At 42.9% G+C, this 24818-nt stretch overlaps 1 protein-coding gene across 3 annotated transcripts in view; it reads left to right on the top strand.

Annotated features, from left to right (window-relative positions):
• Positions 1-24818, top strand: part of TMC2 (transmembrane channel like 2) — a 124614-nt gene that overhangs the window by 43668 nt on the left and 56128 nt on the right. For all 3 annotated transcript variants that reach the window (XM_033930413.1, XM_033930414.1, XM_033930415.1), the window contains 2 exons: positions 2742-2921; positions 15602-15748. In XM_033930413.1, the coding sequence (XP_033786304.1) occupies positions 2742-2921; positions 15602-15748 (327 nt within the window). The remainder of the gene's footprint in view (positions 1-2741; positions 2922-15601; positions 15749-24818) is intronic.

The raw sequence follows: 24818 nt of genomic DNA on the forward strand, positions 1-24818 counted from the left end.
GGCACATAACTCCACATTTGAAAATGCAACTTTCAATACGGGTTATAAACCTACCACTGTGCACAGGGAAAACCAACAAAAAAAAAGGCTTTTAAACTTATCTTGACACGCCAGTGTTGTTCTTCAGAAATGCTGTGTTCATATTGCTGTCATTGGGAGTGGAGTGTTTGCTGGTGTGTGAGCGATATGAACACAACGTTTCTGGAGAACAATACCGGCGTGTAAAGATAGGTTTAAAAGCTTTTTTTCTTGTTGGGTTTCCCTATGCACAGTGGTGGGTTTATAGCCCGTATTGAAAGTTGCATTTTCAAATGTAGAGTTTTTTGCCTGTGATATATAATTAAACGGCTAGAAATCCAGTTAGATTTCTGTCTCATTATGAATGCAGTTGTGGCTTTTTCTCCACTTACTATTTCATAGAGCAACTCCACCGCTTGGCTAATAACATTATCTTCATTTTTTAAAATAAATTTAAATGTCTCTATCACATCTCCCATCTCCTATTTTTCCTCCAAAGTATACTGTACATATTGAGATCTTAGTCTGTCCCCATATGTTTTATGATAAAGACCACTGACCATTTTAGCATCCTTCTTCTGGACCAACTCCATCCTCTTTGTTTTTTTGGAGGTGCAGCCTCCAGAATTCTTTACAATATTCTAAATGAGGTCTCTCCAGGATCTCATATATAGAATCATTGCCTCCTTTTTTTTCTATTGGCCATTCCTATCCCTGTGTATCCAAGCATCCTTCTTGCTTTCACCATCATCTTTTCTATCTGTTTGGCCTCCATAACATCATCAAATAAGATCACACCCCAGTGCTACTCTTCCGTACTCAAAGTTTCTTCACTCCTAAACTGTACCATTCATGACATTATAGAATTCCAACATAAGCTCACTGTGGCATTCCAAAAATAGTGTGAACTAGTGACATCACAGGAAAAAAATTTCCTTTTGTTTTGGATAAAAAACAATAGGAAATGATATCAGAATTTCATTTCAGAAAGTGCACATCCCTACTGACAATATGTGAACATGAAAATCCTGAATCTGTCTACAGATAGAATAGGAATATGCATAGCCAGATTCACAGTTTCCCTTAACTGAATGTTGGCAAAAATGAAGAAATCAGCATGATCGAAATGGCTTCCACTGGTTCATCAATACCATAAATAAACCCGGCACCCACGATATCTTTCTGTGTTAAAGTATTGAATAGTGCTCAGAAAAAGTCCATGAGAGACCAAAGAGAAGTCAAGCTCAGACACAAAATCTCTCCTTTTTCAATCTTAGCATATAAAAGCTTTGTTTGAAATGTTGTACTCTCCTCAGCACTTTATTCAAATCAGTGGATATGGACTTTTGGGGGAAAGTGTGGCACAGTGGTTAAAACTACAGCCTCAACACCCTGCGGTTATGGGTTCAAACCCAAACTGCTCTTTGTGACCCTAGTCAAGTCACTTAATCTCCTCATTGCCCCAGGTACATTCGATAGATTGTGAGCCCACTGGGACAGACAAGGATAAATGATTGCGTACCTGAATAAATTCACATAAGCTATTCTGAGCTCTCCTGAGAGAACAGTATAGAAAATTAAATAAATACAAAAAAAGCTTTTATGTGCTACTGTATGTTTGAAAAAGGAAGGCTTTGATTTTGGATATATTATAGAGGAAGAAACGACAGGCTTTTGTGGTCTGTTGGATTTGTGCAGAGAAAGAGAGAGAAGATGACCACCAAGGTTGTGAGCTGATGAGACAGAGAGGTTGAGTGTGTTATCCACAGAAATAGAGAATGGGGTAAGAGGAGAGGTGGGTTTAGAAGGAAAGATAAGAATCTTAATCTTGGCCATGTTCAGTTTTAAATGGCAGTGAGACATCCAGGCAACAGTGTCGGACAGGCAGGCTGAGGCTCGAGCCTGGATTCCCGTAGAAATTGCTGGAGTAGAGAGATAGATCTGGAATTCATCAGCATAAAGGTGATATTGAAAATCATGGGAAGAGATCAGAGCACCAAGGGAAAGAATATAGATGGAAAAAAGAAGAGGTCTGAAGACAGAGACCTGAGGTACATCGACTGATAGTGTGATAGTAGTGGAGGAGGATCTGCCAGATCATACACTAAAAGTGCGATGGGAGAGATAAGAAGAAAGCCAAGAAATTACAGAGCCCTGAAATCCAAAAGAGGACAGTGTATGAAGGAGTAGGTAGTGATCATAGGGTCAAAAGCAGCAGATAGATAAAAAAGGATGAGGATAGATTAGAGGCCTTTGGCTTCAGTTTGGTTTCTCATGGACTTTTTCTGAGCACTATTCAGCATTCTAACACAGAGAGATATTGTGGGTACCGGGGTTTATTTATGGTATTGCTGTTTGACACTTCCCGGATCCTTATGTGAAATCTATTTGTTCCAGTTTTCGTTTGAGTTCTCCTGGTTTATGCAATCTCTACCACTTTCCCACCCCAACAAGATGAGCAGAAATAGCTCTGCTTTTCTAAAACAAAATGTAAGCCATTGGGCCTTTTTACAGTACACGTTGGGTTTGTTCATTATTTTTATCGTACACATTACATCAATATTGTAAAATCTTTCTAAGTCAAGTAATTACCGGGACTTGATTTTGCAAAGCTTTGTCCAAAAAGCAATGCAGTACTCTCTTTATATGAATTACATACAATTATTTTATGAATGATTATTATTGCTTTTGTGTTTTACCTGTCTTTTTTCCTCATTCATTAGGTTGAGATTGTCATGTCCTTGTTAGGAATGTTCTGCCCTCCATTATTTGAAACTATTGCTAATTTGGAAGACTACCATCCTCGCATTGCCCTGAAATGGCAATTGGGAAGAATCTTTGCTTTGTTTCTAGGGAATCTGTACACCTTTCTACTTGCACTAATGGATGATGTCAATGAAAAGGTGAGTCAAGTAAAAACAAAAAAAATTTTAATCTTAATGTAATCACTAGATAAGATTTTACAGATCATCATTGGTAAACTCACTTCCCATTCCATGCTCTGTAAGGTGTGCCAAACCCTAGCCCTGGATGACCGCTAAAATCCACTACTTACGCTCCTGTGCTCAATCTGTTGAATGTCTTTGGCTCAAATTCTGTATTCATGCATTTCAAATTCCTACTGGCCTCCTTCTATTCTACTCTTTCACTTTCCAAACAAGATTACTACACCCATTTGATTAACTTTCTTGGCTCCAACCCCCACCATCTCTTTGCCTCTCTGAACTCTCTGTTCAAGGTGCCCTCATCTCCAACCCCACCCCCTCCCTTTCCCTTTCTCCCCAAACAATTGATGAGTACTTCCAAGATAAGGTTCAAAAAATTAAACTTGAGTTCTCAACTACAGTAGTTCATCTCCACCTCTCTTTCCTACAGTCAATTCTGTCAGCCTTCCTTCAACCTCTGCCACTTTTTTCCTTTCTGAAATCACTGAAGATGAAATTGCACATTTTCTTTTCCCTTTCAAACTCACTATGTGTTCCTCTGAGCCAATTCCCACCCAACTACTCAGCACTATCTCTCCCACTATCATCCCTTCTATCTGTCATATGCACATCTTTTACTTTCCATTGCAACTGTTCATAGTTATACCACTCCTCAAAAAACCTTCACTGGATCCTATCTTCCCTTTTAATTATTGCTCTATCTCCCTTCTCCTTTTCTTATCCAAGCTGCTTCAAGGTGCTGTTCTCCATCATTGTCTTGACTTTTTATTTTCTCAAGCTATTCTTGATCCACTTCAATCAGACTTTTACCTTCTACATTTTATGGAAATTGTCCTTGCTAAAGTCTTCTATGGCCTGTTCTTGGCCAGATCCAAAGGCCTCTAATCTATCCTCATCCTTCTTGATCTATCTGCTGCTTTTGACCCTATGATTACTACCTACCCCTTGATACACTGTCCTCATTTGGACTTCAGGGCTCTGTTATTTCTTGACTTTCTTCTTATCTCTCTCATCTTACTTTTAGTGTATGTTCTGCTATCACACTATCAGTCGATGTACCTCAGGGCTCTGTCTTCGGACCTCTTCTTTTTTCATCTATATTCATTCCCTTGGTGCTCTGATCTCCCATGGTTTTCAATATCACCTTCATGCTGTTGAATTCCGGATCTATCTCTCTACTCCAGAAATTTCTAAACTAAACTAAACCTTAAGCTTATATACCACATCTTCTCTATAAAGATAGAGCTCGACACAGTTTACAAAAAATTAGAAAGAAAAATACAATACGAATTAAGAATAATTTAGAGAGACATGATTTTGAGAATAGCCAGGTTTTCAGATGTTTTCAAAATAATTGGAAAGAGCTAAGATCACACAGCTGAAAAGGAAAATTGTTCCAAAGCTCAATAGTTTTGAAATATAGAGACTTCCCCAATTTGCATGTAAATAACACCTTTCGACGTGGGGAAAGAATTTAAGTTTTTGAGTAGATCTGGTAAAATCAGGTCTTGCAGAATTCCGGGACAGAGAAATTAATAGAGGGAAGATGCCATTCTATAGCAATCCAGGCTCAAGTCTCAGCCCGCCTATCCGACATTGCTGCCTGGATGTCTCACTGCCATTTAAAACTGAACATGGCCAAGATTGAGCTTATGTTTCCTTCTAATCCCACCTCTCCTGTTACCCCATTCTCTATTTCTGTGGATAACACTCTCATCCTCTCTGTCTCGTTAGCTCACAACCTTGGTGGTCATCTTCTCTTTCTTTCTCTGCACAAATCCAACAGACCACTAAAGCCTGTTGTTTCTTCCTCTATACTATATCCAAAATCAGGCCTTTCCTTTCTGAGCATACTACCAAAACCCCTCATCTATACTCTTATCACCTCTTGCCTAGATTACTGCAATTTACTTCTCACAGGTTTTCCACTAAACCATCTTTCTCCCTTTCAAGCTGCTCAAAATTCTGCTGCACGACTTGTATTCTGGCAGTGTCACTATGCTCACATCACCCCTCTCTTGAAGTCACTTCATTGGAACCCAATCCATTTCCATAAACAGTTCAACTCCTATTAACTTATAAGTACATTCACTCTGCAGCTCCTCAGTTTCTCTCTTCTCTTATCTCTCCCTATACTCCTCCCCAGGAACTCTGTTCATCTGGTAAGTGTCTCTTATCTGTACCCTTGTCCTCTACTGCCAACAACAGACTCCGTCCCTACCGTCTTGCTATACCATATGCCTGGAACAGAGTGCCTGAGTTAGAATGTCAAGCTTTGTCTCTGGCAGTGTTCAAATCCAGGCTAAAAGCCAACTTTTTCGAGGCTGCTTTTAACTCCTAATGTTTACCAATGTCTGTTTTATCATTCTCTCTGTGAGGAATTCCCTAACCTCTATTTGTCCTGTTTGTCTGTTTTGCTTGGATTGTAAACTCTATCAAGCAAGGATTGTCTCTTACATGTTTAATGTACAGCGCTGCATATGTCTGGCAGCGCTATAGAAATGATAAGTAGTAATGGTAGTAGTAAACTTATGGAGGCTAATTCCATAACAGACTAAAGGTCCAAGTAGGCACCAACTCTGGGGTTATTTGATAAAGGAGACGTGAATGCCTATGGTACTCATTTTCAAAGCACAATTTTGACTTAAAATGGCAAAAAATAATTAAATAAATAAAATTAATCTGTCAAAAACATCCAGAATACAGTTTTGGAATGGCAGAACTTGGATGTTTGGATGTCCTAAACTGCAGTTCATCCAAATAGCAAGGGGGCATGTTTTAGGGAGTACTAAGGAAGACCCAAGATTGGATCATCCAACAGCAATAATCCAATTGGAAAAAGATCTTAATCCCTGAAAAGAAGGATGCTTTTATTTAGATCTATTTTAAATAAGGTCCAGGGCACAAAAAAGTGCTGTCCACTGAAGGAATTAAGGCCCAAATTCTGTAACCAGCACCTAATGTTAGGCACCTAATTTTGAGGCCCCCAACTAGATAGGCGCCTATCTAAATTGAATAACAAGCTCAATTGAAACTTAGGCGCCTACCAAGAAAGAGCAATTCTGTAACAAGGTGCCTCTAACAATTTAGGTGGCCTTCAAAGAAATAGGCACTATGCACGATAGGCATGGGCATGGCTTTGTGTTAGTCTCCCTATTACAGACTCGCTGCTCTTAAGCGTGTTTAAGCGCTCGCATGGCCACCTAAATTTTAGTTGTGCCTAGAGCTGGCCTATTTCTTGGGCGCCTCCAAAATAGGTGCCGCTCAGTGTGATTCACTAAACAGTACCCAAGTTTATTTGAATCGCGCTGAACAGTGCCTATTTTGGTGCCTAACTTTTGGGCGCTTCTTATAGAATTTGCCCCTAAGCCATGAATTCTTCCTTCTCCCCACTTCAGCCTCTTTTTCTCCCTTTCAACTGTGAGCCCTCCTTAAACATATTCATATACCTACTGTACTCAAATATTTATGATACCTGCAAGTAGGTATTTCCCTGTTTCTGGAGGGCTCAGCATTTAAAATAAAAGACTTGGAGACAGATATGAACCTGTGTGCCCTGTTGTCTACTACACTGACCACTAGTCTGCCCCTCTATATTGCAAGGACATCTGCACGGTAATTTTTGTAATGATGCTGTATGATGGATATGTTTGGATGTTATAAGCAAGATGTCTCAATTCTGATATGGTCATTATTTTGAAAATGCCATTCTTGTGTCTTTAAGAAATAGCCTCACAAAATCTGTGTCAACTGTGGGTTAATTCACTTGCATACATTTACACTTGCATCAGTGGCGTAATAAAGGGGTGGGTGGGGGTGATCCGCCCCGGGCACAGTCTTCCTAAGGATGCAGCACCCCTCCTCCTCTCCATCCTCCCACCCCACCCCGCTCCTCTCCTTGCTGCATGTATGCACCTCTTGCCTTCCCCCAAACCTTTTTTACTTCCACGGCGTGAGGTTGCTGCCCATGTCGTCAATGGCGCTCTCTCTGACATCACTTCCGGGACCCACGCCTAGGAAGGGATGCCAAAGGGCAAGCCAACACCAATGTAGGCATGTTGCTCATGCCAGAGAAGTTTTAAAGCTACGGGGAAAGGGAAGGGGGTGCACGTGCGATAGGGGGGCGGGGAAGAGGGCAAGGGAAGGGCCACCACCGCCTGAAGCGCTGCTCACCCTTACTACGCCACTGATTTGCATGGCAACTGATGTAAATTTATGCATATGAGGTAAACACATAGAAATGTATATGCACACTTTGCGACAGTCTGCATTCTGTTCAAATTCTCCCAAGCACAACTATACTTGAGCCCAATTAAAAATAGGTACGAACATTCTCTATGCCTCCTTTATCACCAAGATTCTATATGTAGTGCTGATCCAAGATGTGTGTCCAAGTTAGTTAATAAGTTAATAGTTAAATTAGTTAACAAGCCAATTAGTGCCAATAAAGTGCTGATTGGCACTTAGAAACATAGAAACATAGAAAAAAGCAGCAGAAAAGGGCTATAGCCCACCAAGTCTGCCCATTCCAAGTATCCCCTCCCCTGAATTTACTCCCTTAAAGATCCCATGTGAGTATCCCATTTTCTCTTAAAATCCGTCACGCTGCTGGCCTTTATCACCTGGAGTGGGAGTCTGTTTCTATAACCATAAAGCCCTATGACCTCACAATGCAGGTGTAAAGAGCTTTAGCCAATAGGAAGAGGGGATGCAAATGTTAAGAGCCTTAGCCAATAGGGAGAGGAGGAGATAGTGGATGCTGTGGCCATTTGGCCTTTATCTGCCATCAAAGAAACATAGAAAAAAGCAGCAGAAAAGGGCTATAGCCCACCAAGTCTGCCCATTCCAAGTATCCTCTCCCCTGAATTTACTCCCTTAAAGATCCCACGTGAGTATCTCATTTTCTCTTAAAATCCGTCACGCTGCTGGCCTTTATCACCTGGAGTGGGAGTCTGTTCCAATGATCCACTACTCTTTTGGTGAAGAAGTACTTCCTGGAGTCGCCATGAAACTTCCCTCCCCTGATTTTCAGCGGATGCCCTCTGGTGGTCGAGGGTCCCATGAGCCAGAAGATATCATCTTCTGACTCGATGCGTCCCGTGATGTACTTATATGTTTCAATCATGTCTCCCCGTTCTTTTCTTTCCTCAAGTGAGTACAGCCGCAATTTTTTTAATCTTTCTTCATACGTGAGATCCTTACTGGCATCAATTTGGGTTTGTACACGGTATGCACATCTTGCTATGTGCTGTATGCCCAACTCTCACAGCATGCAACCCAGAATGGGATTTGGCCATGGGAGGTACATTGGCGGATTTTTTCAAAATTTGGGCAGCGTTATAGAGTACTGATGATGTGCTTTGCAAATTGGGCGCCAGGAGTTACATCTGGTATTTCAGCAGGTGTAAGTCTGTGTGCTCAAATTTGGGCATCATAATTGGCGCTCAACACTAATTCTGCAATGGGTACGCATCGAGCGCCATTTGTATGTGCTGATTTTTAAGCATCATTTACTGAATCTAGCCCTATGTGTGTATAATCCCCAACATAATTTTATAAAAGCCCATTTCCATAGATAAAACAGGAATTACCGGCTAAAAGACTTGATAAGATTACCCCATAAAAAATAAAGGCTGCACAATCAGAACATCCCCTGGATTCTATATAACGTTGACAGGCACTGAAATACATACGCAAATCCAAGATTAATATGAACTTAACGAGAGAATGAGCACTAATTGACCATTTAATTTTTACTAATTGGTGCTTAATTGAAGTTGCTTATCTATTTCCCCTGCGTATTATTTTATACCTTGGTTCCTAATTTTTTTCCACTCACATTCCAAAAGGGTACATGATTATGAGAGTGTCATGAGCAGGTCATGCGATGCAAATTGTAGAAGCCAAAAAATATACCTACAGCAAAAATAACAAGCAGTGTTCACGTATAGATCACATATAACAATGAAGAGAAGGACCTCAAGCACCCAAACAAGGGAACACACCCCGAGTCTTACTGGGGTCTTGAATATGATCACTTCACATAATTTTATGTTCATTTTTATTTATATTTTTAGTATTATTATTTTTAATCCACACCAAAAATAGTGGATGGTTAGTGCAACAATAAAGCTTTTAAAAGAAACACTTAGCTTTAGACTCCTAATGGAGAATCTTCCTTTTCACTCGTAGCTTCTTCAGGGGTTAGTGGTTCTTAATCCTTGTTTGGGTGTTTGAGGTCCTTCTATTCATTGTTATACATGATCTAGAATTGCTAGACAGTTCTACTTATGTGAACACTGCATGGGCAGGTCATGGACATTCTCCAAAATTAGGCACCAAATTATAGAGTATTGCTGATCTATGTTTAACTTTGGGTGCCAGACTTATACCTGTTTCTATTAGGCATAAGTCCATAGCTCAGAATTAGGAGCAATCTCTGTACTGTGCCAATGTTCTATAAAAGTTGGCTTTCCTTTGTAAAATAGAGTCTCAGCATGGATCTTTTCAGCATCTAAATGTTGGCACTATGTATAGAATTTTTCCCTAGATGACTGTGAATCTCACCAGACCTAAAGCAGGCTATCATGAAGCCTCTAGAGAATGACATGGGGACAAATTTGTCCCTGTTCCTGCAGGAACTCAATTTCCCTGTCCCATTCCTGCAAGTTTTGTCGCTGTCCCCATTCTGTTCCTGTAAGCTCTGCCTTAACTGCACAAGCCTTGAACACTTATGATTTTAAAATGTTTGAGATATGTGCAGATGAGGATGGAGTTCCCAGGAATGGGACAGGGACAAGAAAAGACCTTGCGGGGACGGGACGGGAAAAATTTGTCCCTGTGTCATTCTCTACAAGCCTCGACTAAAATATATGGGTGGTACATAGGTGTGTCCCCCACCTACATCCATAACTTATAGAATACTGGAAGTTGGGTGTCTCCCTGCCATATTTAGGTGTGTACACTTGCACCAGCTCTACGGCTGATCTAGATGTGAGTGCCTGGATGTATTGGTATCCTATAAGGCAACTCACAGTAGGTGTCCAGGTTCTTTTATATTTCTTTCTTTTTATTTTAAAAATTTCAAACCTACTTAGTCCTAAGCAATTTACAAAATACAAAAATAATTGTAATCTGACATACAAAACATTAAAACATAGCTTATCTAGCATTCACCTCAGTTAGTATTATAATCCAATCAATTAAATACCTTCATAAACAAAGTTTTCAGTACCTTCTTGAATTTCTGAACATCAGGGAGACACCTTAATTGTCCAGTCAAATTATTCCATAATGATACACCTGCCACTGAAATTATTAGCATAGTGTACATGTAATAATGAGCTATTATATGTACACTATTTTCTTAAAATGGCTTGTGGCAAATAAATTTTCAATTCAGACATTCTACACTGGTCTGCTTTTATTTCTGCAACTGCTATAGTCATGTAGGCCAAGTTTGACTTGGAACTTTGTAAACTGAATGATTACAGGCTGGCCTCCGTGAAATGCTAACAATTGTGCTGGTAACTCTAAGGAGCCAGAACAGAGCCCAGCCACATATGTTGCATGCTATGGCCCTGTAGGAGCAGACCACTGGGCAGTGGTGTACCAAGGGGGGCGGGGGAGCGGTCCTTCCTGGGTGCATGCCTTAGGAGGGATGCACAGCCGGCCAGGTCTGGGTCGTCCGGTGCCGGTCCTCAGAAAATTCCTGCCAGTCCATGCAGGGCCGGCAAGATTGGATTGGGACCATCGGCAGCGTCTGGGCTGCATCAGCGCCCCCCCTTCTCGATGCAATTTAAGATCGGCAACGGGCCTCCCCCCCTCCCATGATGGCACTCAGGTTCGGCAACGGGCCTCCTTCTCCCCCCGGCATCAACAGTACTTCAGATCAGCAACCGCGGTGCTCAGCCCAAAGCTTTCCTCTGACTCAGCTTCCTGTTTCCGCCCAGGCAGTTTGAGTCAGAGGGAAGTTTTGGCCTGAGCACCGCGGTTGCTGATCTGAAGTACTGTTGATGCCGGGGAGAGAAGGAGACCCATTGCTGAACTTGAGTGTCATCGCGGGGGGGGGGGGTGCTTGCCGATCTTGTTGCCAAAATCGGAAAGAAAGGTGAGAGGAAGGGAGAGAGATGGGCCTGTGGTGGATGGAGAGATTGAGAGAAGGGGCCAGATGATGCAAGTGGGGGGAAAGAGAGAGAAGGGGCAGATGATGGAAGTGGGGAGAAGGGACAGATGATGCAAGTGGGGGAAAAGAGAGAGAAGGGGCAGATGACAGAAGTGGGGAGAAGGGGCAAATGATGGAAGTGGGGAGAAAGAGAGAGAAGGGACAGATGATGGAAGTGGGGAGAAAGGTCAAATGATGGAAGTGGGGATAATAATAATAATAATAACTATTCTTATATACCGCTATATTCTTATATACCGCCAACAATCTTGCGACTTCTAGGATAGAGAAGAGGGCAGATGATGGAAGTGGTGAGAAGGGAGAGCAAATGCTGAATGGAAGTGGAGAAAGAGAACACATACTGGATGGAAGGAGGGATAAAGAAAAAGGACAAATGCTGGATGGGGGAAAAAGATAGTCAGTGAGATAGTGGAGAGGTGAAGGAAAGGGGTGGCATGCTGTGGGTAGACAGTGAAAAGAGGGAAACTGAGGACTGCATAGTTAGAAAGAATTTAATTTAGACGGAGGCAGAAAATAAAGAAGGAAGACCAGAGAAGGAAAGGGAAGAGAGAGAGGAGAGAGAGATGCCAGAGAACGGGGAAGGAGACAGAGATATCAGATCTGAGCAGAGGAAATGAAAAAAGAGAGAGATGCTAAAAACCACAGGGGGGAGGGAAAGAGAGATGAAAGGAGAAAGATGTCAGACCATGAGGGAACAGAGGGAAGATGATGGATGCCATACCAAAGGGGGGGGGGGTCTAGAGGAGAGACAGTTTCTGGAAGGAGCAGACAGTGGATGGAACGGGCAGATGCTGGATTGAAGAGATAGGGCAGACGCTGGAAGGAAAAGAGTGAAAAGAAGATAAAAGCAGAAACTAGAGACAACAAAAGGTAGAAAAAAAATAATTTTATTTCTATTTTGTCATTAGAATATATCAGATTTGAAATATATATCCTGCTAGAGACATAACTGGGGACTGCAAAGCCCAGGCAGTGCTTCTTTAGCTTCCAGCTGGCTTAGGGCTCTCTTGGACCAGGGGGCACTCCACTAACACTATTCCTGTCATGTGTGACTGCAGTATTCTGTTAGCATGATATTTCTGTGTAGCATTCTGTAATAATTTGGCTTGTTCAGTTTTCTTGATAGTAGAGGGGATATATGTGAAGGGGAGGGGAGACACTGGTTTTGTTGGTCCTTGCTCTATATATTTATATTTATAAAATGACAACTGTACAGAATATTGTTTCTTTTTATACTTTAATAAAATACGTTTAATATAAAATCATAACTGAGGCTTGTGTGGATGGGTTCAGATGGTTTGCGGGGACCGAGTTTGTGGAGACGGGGCAGAAATGTGTTTTTTTTATTTCAGTCTTAGTAGTTTGCCGGTCCACGGGTGTAAAAAGGTTGAAAAACACTGCTCTAGAGCGGAGTCGGCAGCTGCGCTGAAGTGCAGGAAGGTCCCCTGATGACTCGTCTGCCGGCTTTGCCCACAGAAGAAGTAAGTTACGTAGGAGGGGGTGGACCCGGCAGATGCAGTCATCATGGGACCTTGCCGCAACTCCCTGCGTCTGCAAGGTCAACCCCTCCGACATAACTTACTTCTACCAGAGCAAAGCCTGCAGACGAGTCATCACGGGACCTTCCAGCATGCGGCTGCCAACTCTGCTCCAGAGCTAATACGTCAGCAGCTACAGTAATTGCAGGAAAGGAGCAGGACTGCTGGAATGAAAGAGTGGTGCAGGGAGAGAAAAGGGGCAGGGTGGTATGGAAGGGTGGTACTGATGGAATTGATGTACAGGGAAAGGGGAGAGAGACATAAGGGGGAATGATACTGGATGGAATTGGATTGGAGGGAAAGAAAGGGGGCAGATGCTGATTGAAGAGGGGTGGATGGAGAGAGAAAGGGCAAACATTGGATGGTAGTGTGGCGGGTAGAGGGGGAGCCTATGCAGGATGGAAGTGCGGATGGGAAAGATAAGGGAGCAAATGCAGGAAGGAAATGGGAGGAGAGAAAGAGGGGAGCAGACGATGGAAGTGGACAGAGAGAGGAGAAGGTACTAGATGGAAGGGGTAGAGAAAGAGGGCACATGATGGAAGGAGGGGATCAAATAAAAGGAGGGCACATGATGGGGAAAGGATTAAGTTAGGGAAATACTGGAGGGGGTGAGGGAAAGAGGTGGCGAGCTGTAGGTAGACAGTAAAAAAGGAAATTGATGAGAGGATACAGATGAGATGGGTGCAGAAAATAAATTGAAAAGGAAAATGAGGGGAAAAGGAATTGCAGAAGAGAGGTGTGGGAGGAGAGGAGAGAGATGCCAGAACAATGGGGGTGAAAGGAGAGATGGAAGGGAGAGGCATACAGCTTCTGGAAGGGGCATGGAAGGAGAGAAGATGCCATATAAGGGCAGAGAGACAGCAGACAGTGGATGGAAGGAAGAGAGTAACAAGAAGATGAGGAAAGCAGAAACCAGAGAAGACAAAGGTAGAACAAAAATTTTCTATTTATTTATTGCTTTAGGAGACATGTGTCAATGTTTCTGTGGTGTTGCATTGTATGCAGAGTCCAGGTTCTTGCTGGTTCAATTTAACCTTTGTCTATGTATTTCTATTTTATCCCCCCCCCCCCCCTTTTTACAAAACTGTGGAGTGTTTTTTAGCACCAGCCGTGGTGGTAGCAGCTCTGATGCTCAGAATTCTATGAGCATCAGAGCTGTTACCACCGTGGCTAAAATCAACATTACAGTTTTGTAAAAGGGGGAGGGGTTAGTTTGTGATGACATATTCCATACTAGGTGAAGGTGTTTTCTGTGTTCTGTGTGTTCGAAAGACATGGTTTTCTGTTAGGATTGACGGTGTAGGATTGATCTGTACTAGTCTGGCTTGTTTAGTTTTACAATGGGTGTATTGATGTTGTACTGCTCACTGCAGTATGTAAGATGCTGCCTTTTCCTAGGTACTCATGTGTGACGTGTGGATTGTTAGTAAAAATCATGTTTTTCATACAGATGTGGGTTGTCATAAAATAATGGGCCCCCCAGTATCACATATGCTAGGTACGCCACTGCCACTAGGAACACTTGTATAGAAGAAATTGTTTTGTGTTCACTTTTCTTCCCCACCTGTGAGTTAAGAACATAAGAATTTCCATACTGGGATAGACCAAAGGTTCATCAAGCCCAGTATCCCATTTCCAACAGTGGCCAACCCAGGTCCCAAGTACCTGGCAGAAACCCAAAGATAGCCAAACAGGTTGGAAAGATGACGATGAAAGCTAGAAGGATGCTAGGTTGCATATGGAAAGGTATGGCCAGTAGGAAAAATGAGGTACTGATGCCCCTGTATAAGACTTTGGTGAGACCTCATTTAGAATATTGTGTACAATTCTGGAGGCTGCACCTTCAAAAAGATATAAAAAGGATGGAGTCGATCCAGAAGAAGGCTACTAAAATGGTGCGTGGGCTTCGTGATAAGGCGTATAGGGACAGACTTAAAGATCTCAATCTTTATCCTTTGGAGGAAAGGCGAGAGAAGGGAGATATGATAAGAGACATTTCAATACCTATGTAATGTAAATGCACATGAGTGAGCCTCTTTTATTTGAAAGAAAACTCTGCAATGAGAGGGCATAGGATGAAATTAAGAGATGATAGGCTCCGGAGTAATCTAAGGAAATACTTTTTTATAGAAAGGGTGGTGGATGTGTGGAACAGTCTCCCAGAAGAGGAGGTGGAGACAGAGACTGTGTCTGAATTCAAAAGGGCCTGGGATATGCACGTGGGATCTCTCAGAGAAAGAAAGAGATAATGGTTGCTACGGATGGGCCGACTAGATGGGCCATTTAGCCTTTATCTGCCATCATGTTTCTATGTTTCTATTCCAAAGCAGAGATTGTGATGTCAAAATGCCTCATTCCACCAATGCCTAAGAGCCAACCTCATCAGTGATGCCACAATGGCTTGATTGTTTCCAACAGTGGTCAACCCAGGTCCCAAGTACCTAGCTAGATCCCAAGTAGTAAAACAGATTTTATGCTGCTTATGCTTTTATGTTGCTTAGGAATGATTTCCCCAGGTCATCACAATAATGGACGTCTCTTTTAGGAAATTATCCAAGCCTTTTTTAAACACTAGGGCTGTCCTCGTTCACATTATCACACTACAGTTCATTTACAGATTTGAAGTTGCTTAGAATCATGAAGAAAGGGCAGCTTGTATACCTCAGGACTCACAACCCTCTTACCACAATAAGCATAAAACTAACTCATTTGGAGATGTTACTCCTTGGATCAACCTTCACAATCTTGTTTATATTCTTGCTTATATATTTCAGTACTAGTGGAAAAGGGAGAGGGAGTTAATACAGAAATTTACAAACCAGATAAATAGGTTTAATAAGTTGAACCTCTTTGAAAGGTATTGCAATAGACTCTCATGATCCTATGTAGAATCACATCTTTATTTTCTGTTGTAGCTAATTGAAGAAGATTCTATAAAAAACTTAACCTACTGGACACTATTTAATTATTATAACTCCTCTGCATTAAATGGAAGCACCCCACCTCCACTACATCCTGCTGATGTGCCAAGAGGACCTTGCTGGGAGACAAACGTAGGAGTTGTAAGTATTTTCAATATTATGGCATGAATAAGGTGACCATACGTCCTGTTTTGAACGGGATCATCCCTTTTTCTGATCCCCTGTCCCGTTGTCCCTATGCACAGCTTTAGGACATCGAAATGTCCCGTTTACAGCGACGGCGTCCCAAAGCTGTGTGTGGGGACAATGGGACAGGCGATTGCGGTTGAATAAGGAATACTTTGCAGCCCTTCCCCACCCCTCCTATCCCCTCCCAGGTGCGCAAGAGTCTGGATACCCCACGCTCCAGTCACACTGCGGCAACCAGGCATCACCACGCGCCAGCATTCTTCAGCCACCTGCACAGCACCAGTTGTCGAGACGTAATCTGCTTCCTGATTGGTCCGCTGTCTTGACCTTCGGATTGGCCAAGCCGCTCTCTTTCCCAGCCCATTCTGCCAAAGCAAAGCTGCGGGCCGATTATTATTTAACACTCTAATGCGTTTTCAATAAAGCTGTTTTGCTTTCAAGATGGGATTTGTAGCCTGCAGAACAAAACCCACTAAACAAAATGAAAATTTCCAAGAACAATAGGGAAATTAAACAAAATGAAACAGAGGCTCTATGACCATACCCCTGAATTCTCTAACTGGTACCCATGTTGACGGCCGCTGATCATGTGTCAATCATGCAACAGCAATGATTAGAGAGTTGCACCTCAAGGGCCTACGTAGGAGCAATTCACAAAAACAGGCACCATAAATGTAGGTCCAGAAAACCCTGGCCTACATTTCTGGCACCTGTCTTTGCGGGCAGACCCCTCCACAGGCTACCATCAGCTGATCATGGCAGTGGAATCCCTGATCAGCTGAACCTGGCAGGACTCCCCAAAACTGCAGCTCCCGTATAGGTTATGGTGAGCCCCACAAAAATACCCCCAAAAACCCACTATACTCACCTATCTACAACCCTAATAGCCCTTATGGCTGCAGGTGGCACTTATATGGCAGTAGAGTAGGGTTTTGGGAGGTTATTGTGGGCTCACATTTTCCACCATGAATGTAGTGGTTAGAGTGGTTTATGGGACTTGCTACTCCTTTCTATGGTTCACTAGCCCACCCACCAGGCTACGTAAGACACCTGTGTGCATCTCTACTAGGCTTTCCTATACCAGGTGCTGATGATCTGGAGACGGGTATGTACATTTGTATTTTGAGCTTTGTGGGTGTGAGGGGGTCCGTGAACACTGGGGGAGTATGGGGGTGTCTTACCTTGCATGTAGTGGTCATCTGGTCAGTTTGGGGCTCATTTGTGGTATTTAGACCCTTCTAAAACAGGTCTAGTTCCAAACATATAAGTTCTGTCCAGGATGTCTAGCAAAATGTTTGATTATCGCTGCAAGACGTCCATGTCTAACTTGCCCTTGAGACTGCCCAAAGCCCACCCATAACACACCTCCACCACGCCCATCTCATGTTCTGAACCTACAGAGGCTGGAACACCTCGCTAGACATACAGAAAGATGGTTTTGATTATCGGCACTTGGATGTCCTGGCAATTAGGACGTCCAAGTGCTTATTTAAGATGCTTTTTGGACATCTATGTTTTTGATTATGGGCCCCATAAGTATTTAAATGTCTCTATAATAATCCTCTGTGGTAATTTTTAAAGGTATGCAGGACACAAATTTTCATTCTGTTTAATTGCCCATGTTATGTTTAGGACTTTTCGTTGTATCTGAGGCTTTATTTTTCACTTTTGAGGCAATGTTGTTAATGGTATACACTCTTTGCAAAGAATTCATACCTGTGGTTTGTGCACAGTGTGCTCACTTTGCAAAGCATGATTGCTGTTTGTGAAGAGAGGAAACTATTAAAAACACTAGAAAAAAAGAATTTTTTTTTTTTGGGGGGGGAGGGGGGTCATTTTAGGATAAAATCAACATGAAACAACATTTCCCATGTCATTTCAAGCTTATGTTACAACCCTAGTAATTTTCAAAACAGAAGTAGACACATAGAGGGGCATTTTTGATAGGATATCTAAGTCTGAGTTTGGACATTTTGGGAAAGAAATCCAAAAATCCAATAGAGAATATGTTCATTGAAACTGCAAGATGACTATCTTTTCTTTTTTTTAAATGACCTATCTAGACGTTTTGACACTTATGTGTGGATTCTCAAACTGGTGTCGATATCGACATCCACCTTACAAGTGGCTGCTGATTGCATGTCAGTCAGGCATTGATGCCGGTTTCAGAATTGTGCTGATGCAAAAGACAGGCACCGGAAATATAGGACAAGTTTTTCCAGGCCTACATATCTGGCGCCTATGTGATGCTTTAGATTGCCTAATGCTACTTCCGGCATTGGCCATGCCTACTTTGGTGTTCAGCAGCCTAAAGCACCTACATCGGTGTGATTCCAGTTCCAGTTTTCTAGTTGCCAATATGTGCCTCAAATCTTGGTTAAAAATGCTATTTGGATGGTGGTTTTTTTTTTTGTTTGTTTTTTTAAAAATAAATTTTTATTCATTTTAAAGCTAAAAATAAGTGCAACATATTATATAGACATTTTGCACTTTAACAGCACTTAAATTCTATCAACTTATATTTCATGACAAATACATATATCATCCCCCCCTTCTACATATCCAACAACTGTACTCAAATTAAAAGTATTTCCCAACCCCCCTCCCACCCACCCTGGATGTGTATTTTCAACAAGCAAAATCAACAATTACTCCTTACAGAATCTTGTCAATGACTCCCAAACATCCTTAAATTTCCTATAATGTCCCTGCTGTATGGCAATCATAAGTTCCATTTTAAAAATATGGCATAAAGATTCCCACCAGAAATTATAATTTAACTGATCCCAGTCATAATAAAGAAAAGTTTATTATTATGGGAAAATATTGGGCTTTTAGCCCTGATTAACATGCCAAATAGCATGGTTTCGTACATCAATGCCACTGGATTTTCCAATATTTTATTCACTTGACCCCAAATGGATCTCCAAAATTTAAGTATCAAGTGACAATAGAACAGTAGATGATCCAATGTCCCTACATCGAGATGACAGTGCCAGCATCTGTTAGACTGAGAACTATCCAATTTCTTTAAATGAACAGGGATCCATAAAGATCTATTCCGGTTGGCCCAGGCGTCTCAGGCCCCACCTATGGACGGGATTTGAGCCGCCTGGGCCAATCAGGTTCTAAGGCCAGCCATTCAACGGATGGCTGGCCTGTTGGACGGATGGGCTTGGCACCCGTCCATCCGACCAATGTTATTGAAGGTACGGGGAGTGGGGGGTCTGCGGGTCAGCGGGGGGGTTGCGGGTTAGTAGGGGGGGCAATCAGGGTTCGGGGGGGCCCTTGCATCGAGGGCAGGAGGGCTTGGGCTCCCTCCTGCCCCGATAGTGTTGTGGAGGTCGGGGGTGCCACGAGGCAAGAGGGCTTGGGCTCTCTCTTACCCCGATCTTCATCTGGGGTTCAGGGCTGCTGCGGGGCAGGAGGGCTTGGGCTCCCTCCTGCCCTGATCATTGTCGGGGGGTGGGGAAGGGTGGATCGCGGCAGGGGAGATGAGCCATCTCTCCTGCCGCGATCATTGCTGTAGGGGGTAGGCAGGTTGCTGGGGCCGCTGAGCTGATCGCAGCAGCCACGATCAGCTCAGCAACCCCTTTTCGGCACTTATACCTGTTTTGACTTTGTCTAAGTCAAAACGTATAAGTGCCGACTAGGCAACCTGCCTAAAGTTTTGGTTATACCTGCTGCACGCCTAGGTCTAGGTCGGCCCACCGCCCGCTCTTTCCCCTCCTCTAAAAACGCCTCTTTTCTCTCTGTGTGTTTAAAGGCAGGGGAAAGGCTTAAGCTGGTTTTAGATACATCTAAAACCAGCTTTGATTATGGGTACTTGGACGATCAGGCTTTTTGATCATCTAAGTACTCATTTAGGCTACTTTTTTGACTTTTTTTAAAATTATTATTATGAGCCCCACAGTATATAGGCCTGATGGTACCTATAAAAATTGGGAAAATTTACCCCACCCGCTGCAATTGGTTTTTGTAAAGATACTAAAGCAATTCTCGCAGTTTTACCCAGCCAAATAAATTTAGTAAGAATACTATTTAACTTCTTGTAAAAGGACCCCTGAAAAAACACTGGCAACATATCCATTTGGTAGCAAACCACAGGTAAAATCATCATCTTAACTGTTCGAACTCTCCCAACCAAGACAGAAATAAAGGGTTCCATTGCTCACACAATTCTGTAACCTTCAGCAATAAAGTTTTTCCATTTACTTTCATCATCTCTTCCAATGTTTTCTGTATCCAAATAACTAAATACTTTATACCTTCTTCGTTCCAAAGAAAAGGGAATGTATCAAATAATCCTTTTGGACAATGTACATTTAGTGGAAGAACCCCTGATTTACTCCAATTTATTTAATAGCCAGAAAATTTGCCAAATCAGTCAATCAAATCCAGTAATTGCATGATGGAAGTTTCGGGATTCTTCAAATGAAGCAAAATATCATCTGCATACACAGAGACTTTATATTCCCGACCTGCATAAGGAATACCCTGTATCTCCTTTGCCTGTTGAATAGCCAATAGCAAGGGTTCCAGTACAATGTCAAAAAGCAAAGGAGATAACGGATGGTGTTTTTATTGGAGGTATGGATGCTTACCAGTGCCTAGAAAATCAGCACTGGTTCTAGATTCCTGGCCATAGTGTGTCTAACATTTTTGGCCATTTTCGAATACAAAAACGTCCAAATGAAAAAAGCACAAAATAAAAATCCATTGGGACATGCAAACAGCCAATATTCTTAGCAAGCTGGCCACATAGACATCTGAGCAAAGCAGAGGAGCATTCTAGGAGGTACTGCTGTGAATGTCACTTTAAAAAGTTCCAGGTGCAGATCTCACCATAACCTGCTTATATTATATGGTGTGCCCTCCAAAACCCACCCAAAATTAAATGTACCCACCTGTTCCTCACAACAATAGCCTTTATGCCTGCATGTGTTATCTTTAAATAGGTACAGTAGGTTTGGGGTGTGTTTTGGAGGGACTTACCATATAAGCAGGTTATGGTGAGATCTGTATCTGAGACTTTTTAAAGTGTCCCTCTGCTCTGCTGAGATGTCTCTGTGTGGCCATCTGAAGCTGTAACACAGGCTTGAATGTACTACACTTCTCCCTCCCTATTCGCGGGGGTTAGGGGCAGAGCCGGCCCGTGAATAGGGAAAAATCGTGAATAACTTTTGGCCGGCTCTGACCCACCCCCAGACCTTACCTAGTGGTCTAGCAGTGACGTGGGGCAGGAGTGATCTTCCTATACTCCTGCCCCGTGCAGAGCCATGCTGTTGAGTTCCTATGGTCTCATGAGACTACAACGGGAACTCCCTGTTGTAGTCTCGTGAAACCACGGGAACTCATAGCACGGCTCTGCATGGGGCAGAAGTGTAGGAAGATCGCTCCTAGACCACCAGGTAAGGTCCATGCTCCGATCGCCCTCATGCCACCTCCGATCGCCCCCCTCTGCCTCTGATTGCCCCCCTCCGCCTCTGATTGCCTCCGATCGCTCCCCCCCCCCCCTACGCCGCCTGTGATCTCCTCCCTCCAAGTCCCAGGGCCATTTTTTTTTTATGCCAACGAGCGATTCTCAGGGGGGGGCCTGGGGAGAAAACCGCGGATAATCGATATTGCGAACATCAAAACCGTGAATAGGGAGGGGGAAGTGTACTTCTTTCACAACTAAGGGGGTGGGAATGAGTCAGTGACCACTGGGGGAGTGTGGGGAGGATATGCCTTAATCCCTTCAGTGGTCATCTGGTCAGTGTTGGCAACCTTTTGGTCCTTATTTGTTTTTAAAACAGGTCTAGCCCCCGAATGTCCAAATTGTGCCCTGGGCATTTTGTAAAAATTTGATTATCGCTGCAAAACGTCCAAGTGCTAAGCCTGCCCAAATCCCGCCCATAACATTCCTCCAACATGCCCCCTTGAGATTTAGACACACTGCAGACAAAAAGCCTAATAAAACATCCAGAAAGTCATTTTTGAAAATGGCGACTTGGATATTTGGCAAGAAAAGCATCCAAGTGCTACTTTATGCTGTTTTTTGGACGTCTTTTTGTTTTGAAAATGGGCCCTATTGTTTTGTGATTTGATTAGATTGCTTAGTGGTCCATTTACTAAACTGCATTAAGCATTAGTGCATGCTTACTGCAGGTTAAAAGGATTACTACATGACGTGCTCTGGCATTCAGCAGTAAAATACGCATTTTGTGTACAGAAAGCGTGCACAGAAAAATTAAATTTTATTTTCCTGAAAAGGGGGGAGGTGTCCGAGGGTGGTGAGTATGCATGACAGTGCAAATCAGCACATGGAGCAATGCCATTTTTTGACTGTGGGAAAAGTAGTCTTAGCGTGCGGGAGAGACCATGTAAGGGGTACATTAAGGCTACTTTTTGCTGCATTTTAGTAAAAGGACTTCTTACTGAGGCATTAGAAACACTTTCCCCCATATCTAGTTACCTGGTTCAATGCTGATTCAAATTTCAAGTTTTATTCAAATTTGCTATACAGCTTTCTGAGTGCACATTGATTAATCACAATTAAAAATTTTAATTGCATAAAATGTACCCCCCCCCCTCACATTTCCTTCCATACTCACACAGTAGCAAATATAGGTCCCCTTTTATCAAGCCGCATTACGGTTTTTTATTGCCGGCCACTGTGGTTAAAGCTACGACGCTCATAGAATTCCTTTGAGCATTGGAGCTTTTACCATAGCGGCTGGCAATAAAAATAACCCTAACGTGGCTTGATAAAAGGGGGCTATAGACAGCAGAAGTAAATTCTCAGAACCGATATGTTTTAATTACTAACATGAAAATGAATCATTTTTCTTACCTTTGTTGCTTGATTTTATTTTTCAAATCATTTTTTTCCGGCTTCAAAATCACCAGACAACAAAGGTAAGAAAAATGATTCATTTTCATGTTAGTAATTAAAACATGTCGGTTCTGAGAATTTACTTCTGCTGGCTGTATTGGCTATTATACAAGTACAGAAGGAAATGGGACGCTTTATGCAATTAATCAATGTGCAGCTCTAATGTTTATTTTGTTCCTTTCTTTCTTTTCCTTTTTATTTTTGTTCATGGAATGTCACAGTTTAAAAGAATGCTATCACATTTTCTTTCTTCCCAATATATTTACAGTTTTCAGTTTATTTTAAACTTGGTACAAAGGTCACTAAAAGGTTCTCAGCCCAAACAACAAAATTGGAGCAGTCTCAATTGATGGCTATAAACTTACTCCTCCCCCCCCCTCCAAACACACACTTTTTACTAAACTACAGTGGCATAGAGCAGGGGTGCCCACACTTTTTGGGCTTGCGAGCTACTTTTAAAATGACCAAGTCAAAATGATCTACCAACAATAAAAATGCTAAACATATATATATTTATTTATATATATATATTTATATATATATATACACACCGAGTGTACTTTGTATTTATGTTCAAATATTTTTTTATTATACAGCCCCCCTCCCCCAAAGGCCTGACCCCCCCTGAAGGTCTGCACATTCCCCCTCAAAGGTTGACTCCCCCCCTGAAGGCCTGCACTACCCCTTGAAGGACTGCACTCCCCCCCCCCCCCCCGGAAGGCCTACCCTCCCCACATCCATTTACCTAATTCCAGCAGGGAGCAGTCTGCAGAGAGGATCGCTGGTACTTTAGCGATCCTTGCAGGTTGCCATAGGTCTCAGGAGCTGTCTTCCCTCTGCCCCAAGCCTGTCTCTGACTTAGAGGAGGGGCAGGACCACGGCAGAGGGAAGACAGCTCCTGAGGCCTATGGCAACCTGTAAGAATTGCTAAAGTACCACCTGCCACCGGCCGTCTCCCATTCGTCCCCTTTGGAGATCCCCACAGGAATAAGGAAGTTAAATTAATAGAATACTTAGGCACAGAAAAACAAAGAAATACTTCCAAGAACTGCCCCATAAGAACTGCCTGTCACAATGCTCATTAGTGGAACTGAATAAAAGACAAGTACAATGGATTTAGAAGGGGGACGATCCGCCCGGGTGCACGGCTTGGAGGGGTGCACAGCCGGCCAGGTCCGGGTCATCCTGCCTTTCTTTTCCCCCGGTCCGTGCTCGGGGCTTGCGCCTGCCTGGTCCCGCACCGACACTCGAATGGTGCCGTCAACTCCCGCGAGTCTCGCGATAACCAACAGCACCATTTGGGCGGCGGGTGCGAGCCCCGTGCACAGACCGGTGGAAAGGAAGGGCAGGAGGACCCGGACGGCTGTGCATCCCTCCAAGCCGAGCACCCGGGGCGGGGGCGGACCGCCCCACCTCGGTACGCCACTGATTGGGAGGCCGATTTTGGGGTTTTTAAAATTGTATATCAGGCAGCATTAGGCCTCGCTCTTACCTCAATCATTACAGGCGCTTCTATTTCTTGTGATGCGCTGAGCTCCATCCCCACCGACCTTCACCCCGCCCTTCCAGCACTCTGATTGGCCAGCGTTCTTTAAGAGGCGGGCCAGTCAGGAGGGGAAAAAAAGAGAAGGGAAGAAGGGAACCTGCTGTGCGATCGACTGGGGTCGCCTGAGCGAACGACCTGTCGATCACGATCGACGCGTTGGGCACCCCTGGCATAGAGCCTTCTGGATCCCTGTTCATTTAAAATTAGATAGCTCTAAGTCTGATAGATGCTGGCATTGTCATCTTGAAGCAGGGACTTTAGACCATTTATTATTCTATTGTCCACTTATGGAATTTTGGAAATCAACTTGGAACTAGATAAATTGCTTATTAGAAAATCATGTGGCATTAACATATGACACAGTATTATTTGGCATGGCGATGAGGGCCAAGAGCCAAATATCCTCTAATAATAACAAACTATTGCTGCCATACAACAAATAACACATAATTGGAAAAGTTGGAATAGACTGAACTTTAGTTTTTGGTGGAATTCAGTATGCCATATTTATAAAATGGAAAGAACATTAGCCATTCAAAAAGGGAATTTTAATAAATTTCAGGATGTGTGGGGGCCATTATCAGAATATTGTAAAGAAT

Source organism: Geotrypetes seraphini, chromosome 2 (assembly GCF_902459505.1).
Source record: "Geotrypetes seraphini chromosome 2, aGeoSer1.1, whole genome shotgun sequence".
Lineage (NCBI taxonomy): Eukaryota > Metazoa > Chordata > Amphibia > Gymnophiona > Dermophiidae > Geotrypetes > Geotrypetes seraphini.